This window comes from Euphorbia lathyris, chromosome 2, assembly GCF_963576675.1.
Source record: "Euphorbia lathyris chromosome 2, ddEupLath1.1, whole genome shotgun sequence".
In the NCBI taxonomy this organism is placed as follows: Eukaryota; Viridiplantae; Streptophyta; class Magnoliopsida; order Malpighiales; family Euphorbiaceae; genus Euphorbia; species Euphorbia lathyris.
In genome coordinates this window covers 101,366,235-101,373,578 of record NC_088911.1, presented here as the reverse complement: position 1 = coordinate 101,373,578, position 7,344 = coordinate 101,366,235, and the positions used below count along the sequence as shown (strand labels likewise).

The window sequence follows — 7,344 nt, the reverse complement described above, 5'->3', positions numbered from 1 at the left end:
TATGTCTAATTTAGAAAAGCGGCACAGCTCTCTACCGAACCGATGTTCGGTTTGCAACTCGTCCGGGGAAGATGAAACACACATTTTTATCTCTTGTGTCTTTGCAAAACAGATTTGGGGATTGTTTTTCTCCGATAATCAAATGGAGCATATAGTTGATGTATTTAGTTGGTTCGAGAACTTGCTTATTTCAACCATATCTGTTGCAGAATCTGTAGCGATAGTCCTTTGGAATATCTGGAAGTATCGTAACCAAGTTGTCTGGAATAAAAAATACAGTCTACCGGAAGCGATTCTTTTGGCAGTAAGAACGGAAGAATCTGCTTGGAAAAATGCTCAGGTATGCGACCGTGTATCAATTCTAGTCGTTCAATTTCTTCAGCTTTATGGCAGACACCGCCCCTAGGGACTTTGATTTGTAATGTGGATGCGGGAATTGGGGCAGATTCGACTTTTTGCTCGGCGGGTATGTTAATTCGAAATCACCTTGGCGAATGTCTTCACACAAGGAAAGCAGGCTTAGCAGAAATTATTGACCCAACTTTGGCAGAGGCTATGGCTGTTCGGGAGGCACTTAGTTGGCTCAAATATCTCAAACTGTCTCATGTTATGGTCCAATCCGATTGTCTCAATGTGGTAACAGCAATTCAACTCAAAACCTTCAATCTCTCGTATTTATCTGACGTCATTCAAGACTGTTGTTCTATTCTTCAAGATCTGAACTCTGTTTCGATCTCATTCATTAAGCGATCAGCGAATCTGGCAGCTCATTCTTTAGCAAAAGCTGTTAGTTTTAGGTTTGATTAGGGTGAGTGGGCATGTCCACCACCTTTTCTTATCGATGTTTTACATTCTGATTTAAGTTAATACCATTCTTTATTCTTTCAAAAAAAAATGTATGTAAATGAATTTATTTTTTATTTGAATGATTTCATAATATTTTATGTGTTTTATTGTTAATGGATAGAATAAGGTTTGTTGAAAAATATTAACGATGCCCATTAACTATTAGTGCAAACTGAAAATATTGGTGCATTGATAATGGTTCCTACCTATATTCATGTAGTTAACAAAACTTTAAAAGCATAAAACAATTATCTTATATATTCATACGATAATATGCAACCTAGTTGAAATGATAACAATAATTTACCATAAAAGTTCATGCAGTATAAAGCCACAATGAGCTTCACTCATTAACTAATGAAGTCAAACAAAAAGTTTATATATACATAAAAATTCAGTAAAATCGCTTATAAAAAAATTCAGTAAAATCCAACTTAAAAAGGTTCAATGCTTCGCACAACGTTTTATAAATCGTCCTAGAACACCGTCCCAATTTTCTTAAGTCCGTTAGTATAAATCAACTTAGCGATTTTTAGCCACCTAGATTGTCCCAGACGGCCCTTTCTGGAAAAAAAAAAAAATTGACTGTTAAATTTTATATCAATTTCTTCAAATTTAAATAAATTATTAAATAACCAAAAAACAAAACAAAAAAAAAATACTTAAAACTATTAAATGTTATTTTTAAGAATATTAATGTTTTTAGTTAGCACATTTTTATTTTTTAAAAACACTATATATATATACATATATTCTATTATTAGTTTTACACAAATTCATATATTAATTGTATTTATAAAATAATTTATTCATTAAAAACTAAAAAAATATAAAAATACAAATCCGATTAATCTCCAATCAATCCCCCGAACCCTATCCGTCCAATTAGCGCCCAACATTTTTTACATTTTTGCCTTCACTTCACATTTCTCCCTCTCTCTAAAAGATCATCAAATCTCACACATTTTCCAAGATTATCTAGTCACAAGCTTCTTACTTCTTCTGATACTTAGCCCCGGGGTGTGATCCTCCGGCAGCAATGTGTAATCCACGGGTGTCTACTTCTCTACTTGCAGCATTTCAACTACTTTACTCACTCTTTGGCGATATAAATATGCTGAGTGGGAAGTAGCCTCTTTTTTGTGGTTCTTATTATATATCAAGACTCAAGAGCCACCACCTTATATTCTCATGCACTAACTGCTCATACTTACATGATACTTGATCAGGCTTCTGGATTTATTGTTGAATGATTCTAATTTATATGCCCATCTAAAATTATTACATCTATATTATATATGACAAAAGATTCACAAATTGTTATTATAACAACAAATTAAATAGAAGAATCAAGTATCTTACAAACCTCAATTTTCTCAAACACAATTTATGTAGCACATAGGATAATAATAATAATAATAATAATAATAATATTCTGCCAAAAAAAAAATCTTTAAATGTGCATAGGATTATGATGGATATCTTGACATTAAGAAGTGTTATATTATTATAAATACAATTATTTGAAGTTATGGTGATATAAGAGCCACTTAGATCAAGGAGTCGAGGATTTGAATCCTACTATTTATTGTTGAAATTTCAACAAATGATAAAAGTGAACCTATATTATATTGTAGGTATACAAGTCCAATGGGCATTTATGTGCAAAGATATATCAAAATATAATAAATACGGGTCTTACGGTTGCTTAACAAGAAGAATATCTGAACTGCCAAAGCGAACTGGAGACGGGATGTTACCTCAGCAATGAATGCAAGGTTAGAGTGTATATTTCGAATGCTTGTTTTCTTTTTCCCTAAACATGCTTCCATCAAATGACTGCACATAAGCAAGAAAAAAGAAGAAGAAAAAAAAAAAAAAAAATCTTGTTTGGATTCCAATAGTATTCCACTGAAAATGGAGCATGCCAAGTGATGTCTTGTACAAGTCAAATATATGCAATTTTTAGTTTCTATCTACAGATATCCAAAGAATAAGCAGTCATTTTGACTTCCTAAATTAATTTCAAAGCACGCAAAAGACCAGTATGAGGATGACATACCACAAAAATTAGACAGCACACTTGAATTCTATGCTTGCTGTTGCTGACACAGTTCTCGAAAATAAGCCATCTTCCATGTGCATCAGGACTGAACATCCTTGTCTTGCCACATCAGCAGGGCCCTTGATCATGGATTGCATCAAATTTCATGCTAAGAACAATCTGGCATCCATAAAGAAAAAGTACCTGACCAGTGGCATGATATAAGTTTGAGATGAGATGAATTGATGGAGCAAAAACAAGCAGACTCCCAAGTTGATCGTGGCAGGGAAGATTCTGTCACTTCACTTCCATCTCTTCCATTTTCAAAGCCATGAGACAATGAATCAACCTTCAAGAACTTCAACATCCAAGGCCTTTCATTATCTTGCTAAGTTTTTCAATCACAACTCTTGGATTAGCGTATGCTCCATCAAGATAAATAGCATGATATTCCAATCCTTTCCACTCAGCAATGAATTGAAAATGCGGACGCCTAAAGAAGCTACTAACGACCTCTAAAATTACAGTTTTTGGAGTTGCAGATACTATGTGAGTTAGACCTGCACCATGAGCACCAATAATAACTGATGCCTCTTGAATAGCTCGCACTTGTTCCTTCACAGACATGTGCGCAAACAATCCATTGACAAGATTTACCTTGCACTCTAAATGATTCAGTGCCCAGCTTTGTAATGAATTAAACAATTCTGCTTCATTGCTCAGTCTTGATTCAACCTTTCCACCATGACGTGGATGAGCTAAATAATCTTCACGTCTGACGAAGAGGACATTGTGACCTGAAACAGGCTTTTCAGCACCATGTCTATTAACAGAGAAGCCAAAGGCTGTTCTAATCATTTCTCCAAACTCGGATAATCTGGCTGTTTTTCTGTCATCTGGATTTTGCCAAAGATCATGTGCAGATGCTCCCTCACAACTTATATCTCCATTAAGTCCCTCGAAGAGGGCAGTCTCATATCCCAAAGGAGCAAGAACAACATGGCGAAAACAAACTGGGCCACTGAAGTTTTTAGCATATCTAAGGCTTGAAAACATTGCCTTCCATGTCTCTTCCAAAGGTGTCTGAAATTTTTTTATTCAGGTTAGAGAATTTTCAAAGCGTCCAATAGAGCTCAGAAAAATTAAATGAATGAGAATGGAAGACAATCAATTTTTACAAAGCTGGCAGATCATATTACTGAAATTTTATCAAGTTTGATCACATGAAACTATTCTTCTACCAGCCTTGTCAAGGCTATATTTCCCAACTAGATAAGATGATACAAGGCAGCAAGAACTTCTCAAGTGAAAGTGGTAATTAACTTGGGTAATAAAAGGAAAATGCTACATAAAACTTTTTTTTTCATCTATTAAAGAACAAAAGAAGGAGACGGATCTGCAGCAGATCAGCTATGGCACATTAAATTTTCTACATACATCAAAAGTAGAATATCCCAGAATACTCTCACTAACATCATAATTATCAATTGAAAAAATCAAATTACAGGAATTAACCTCTTAGAAGGAACCATGAACTTTTGGAATATAAGAATACACTTGTGAATTGTTTAGTTATTTAAATGAATACAAGGTCGCAAAGTGGGCATATATGCATCCTGATTTAGGCTGGTTATGGAGCAATCTGGATTAGAAACAGACAGCTCATCTGTTTGGAAAGAAAGTAAGAAAGCAGATAACTAAGTTATGACTGCTTCATAAGGGAGATTATTTGGATCAGTAAGTCCATCGGAGCCATGCTTACGAGTAAACAACCCAATGCTGTTTCTAAAATCAATTTTGGTATTTTTTTATTAACTTTATGTGAACCACATCACTTATATCTCTTTTGATGTAAGTCCAGTGGTTTGCCCTAGCCTTACCTAAATTTTTCTTAACCAAAAAAACTTATCTCTTTTGACACAAACATTTTATAAATGTTTCATCTAAATGTAAAACAGCCAACTAAGCATAATCTTCCCAAAACCTGACAAGGTTCATCTAACCAAGACGCTCTTCTGTATTACACAGGAAACTTATGCTTCGACACTTCAAAATATGCAACATGACACACTAGTCTGAAGGAAAGAAACAGAAGGATATATGGAACAAGAGGTACAACAATAGTTACCAATGTATATCAAGTTATATGAGAATTCCACTAAAAAGACATAACAAAGTTCAAGATTGATATCTTTCCCAGAAATCTGCCACTGAGAGATACATGCAGCCGCATATACTATTTATTAGAAAACATAGAAAATCAGTTCCAATTACTAAATCTTCTTGAAACTTCTGATTTAAAATCGTATGCATACATGTCCCGTGCTTCTCTATTTTCACCAGCATTTTTACCCCCAAAACAATTCATAAAATGAAATTAATTAAGAATTATAGGGAGTACTTACTGCGGAATGGCCATCCACGAAAACCAAATGAGGTCGGTAAGGCAGTTCTGTGACTCTAGAAGAAACATATGCACTGTACCAATCTGTAACAGTATGAAATAGATTTGCATATTCAAATCGAGTGACAAGAATTGTTGGCTCCTCAATCCACTGGAAGCAAAATAATTAATATCAGACATTAAGTGAATCAGAATTGCTAAAAAAAGGTAACACTGACAACTGGAATACCAAAAGAATATAGCAGAGACGAGTGGGAAAGAAAATCAGATTTTTGTGCTTTAAGCAATAGCGCAATTTATGGTAAAAACATGATTCACAATTATGATTGCATTAAATTGTCAGCTAATCAGAATCGTAAAAGCTAATCATGTAATCAATGAACATGACCAGCAATCCATAATTCACCCTCCAAGAAACTAGAAAAGAATCACTAGTCACTGGTTAACACTTTCTGACATAATATGACAAAAGAGTCCAATGATTTTTAAACAAAAGAGTAAGTAATTGAAGAATTTAAAAACTCCATACACAAAATTAAGAAGCTTAACCTGATCGCACTGAAACTCCTTCTCGTTGACGACCCGAATTGAACCAATCAATTTACGCATCGTGTGCCTTGTAATCTGCCCTCGGGGAACATAAGCATTCAAGAAATCTGTGTCAACAACATTTCGCCCTTTCTTCTCAACCCCTAGAATCTGAAACGCACCATCTTGGAACTCAGGCAATTCCTCGTCCTCATGTCTTCCTATTACCTCCTGTATCATCTCCCCTCCGGTGGACATCTGAATCCTCTCCGGCACCATCTTCACACTTCCACCTTCGCATATGGAGCTCCTAAGCGTCTCACTGAAGAAACAACGGAACCATCCGGAAGATCCGCCGGGATTCGCGGGGAGAACATCGAGGCGACGAGTAAAACCGTTTCCGAAGTAAGCCTCACAGGAACCATAGGCGACATCGGGATTCCGAGTCCAGGGAAGGTAAGATGGCAATATCGGCCACGGTTTGAGGTAAATAGTAGTATTGTTACTAAAATTGTTCTGCTGATTATCTGTTTTCAAGTGACGGTGACTATCTAAGACAGAATCGAGGTTTTGTTTTAGCTCCGGCGGTTCGGAGTTATGGTGGTGGTGATGATGAGAGGAGAAGTAAAGGAAGACGGAGATGGAATTGAGAAGGAAGAGGAAGAGAACGATCTTGAAAAGCTTGGAGTGAGTTGTTTTCATGGTTGGTTTGGTTATTGGTGACAGTTTCTCTATCTAGAAACTGAGGAGACTTTACTTTCTCTCTCTAAAAACCCCATAAGCAACAAGATCATCTTTTTCTTCTCCCATTTTCTCTGTGAAGACGTTGAAGAACACTTGACGGAGATAACACTGAAGCCGGAACTCTACTTTTAGGTTTTTACTTTTTACTTTTACTGAGTTGATATCTCAAACTGATTTTTACTGCGAACTATTATGATCTTTAATTGCATAAAATTAAAGTTTTAATTTTTTTTTATACTTGAATGCAAACAAAAAAAAAAAAATTCAAATCGTCTTCACCAAATTCCAACAAAATAAATGAAATTTGTAGATGAATCCCTGGTTTTAAAGGAGCTAATTTTTGGAGCCTGTAATACTCTTATCAAAGTTATTTAAACTTATATGAGGATATAACCTTTTTTATTATTACATTACCATAATGGTGTAAACTTTGAATTGATGAACTATTAATATTACATGTGGAATTTAATATATGCTAGGTGATTAATATATCAATGATTTTATGAACTTGCCCTATAAAACTATATTGGCTTCTTGAATTTTATGGATGTTCAAATTCTAGGTGGTTGGTATTTTATCATTTATGAAGATGCGAATAAAAGTAAAAAATTAGGATAGAATAAACATAAAATATTTGAAAAATATTATTTCAGAGATACAGTATATTTTACTATATTATTATAAATTGTTATAGGTATTGTTAGGGTTAGGGATACAAATGGGGCAGGGTGGGGTGGAGAATGCATTTCCCATCGTCGTCTCCGACTAGTTAGAGATT

The 7,344-nt window shown here is 34.8% G+C and overlaps 1 protein-coding gene across 4 annotated transcripts; it reads right to left on the bottom strand.

Moving 5' to 3' along the window:
- Positions 1-1,204: 1,204 nt before the first annotated feature.
- LOC136219155 (beta-1,2-xylosyltransferase) lies at positions 1,205-6,642 on the bottom strand. Of its 4 annotated transcripts, none has more exons than XR_010684060.1 (5): positions 5,844-6,642; positions 5,296-5,445; positions 2,909-3,973; positions 2,549-2,685; positions 1,205-1,410 (listed from the first exon to the last, which is right to left on the bottom strand). XR_010684060.1 is itself a non-coding variant. In XM_066006426.1 (3 exons), exons 1-3 carry the CDS (start codon positions 6,522-6,524, stop codon positions 3,251-3,253), a joined length of 1,554 nt encoding a protein of 517 aa, XP_065862498.1. In that variant the 5' UTR covers positions 6,525-6,642; the 3' UTR covers positions 2,719-3,250. The 4 variants fall into 4 exon arrangements, 1 of the variants encoding a protein (XP_065862498.1); XR_010684061.1 differs by having other exon boundaries at positions 2,607-2,685; XR_010684062.1 differs by lacking the exon at positions 2,549-2,685.
- Positions 6,643-7,344: the final 702 nt, after the last annotated feature.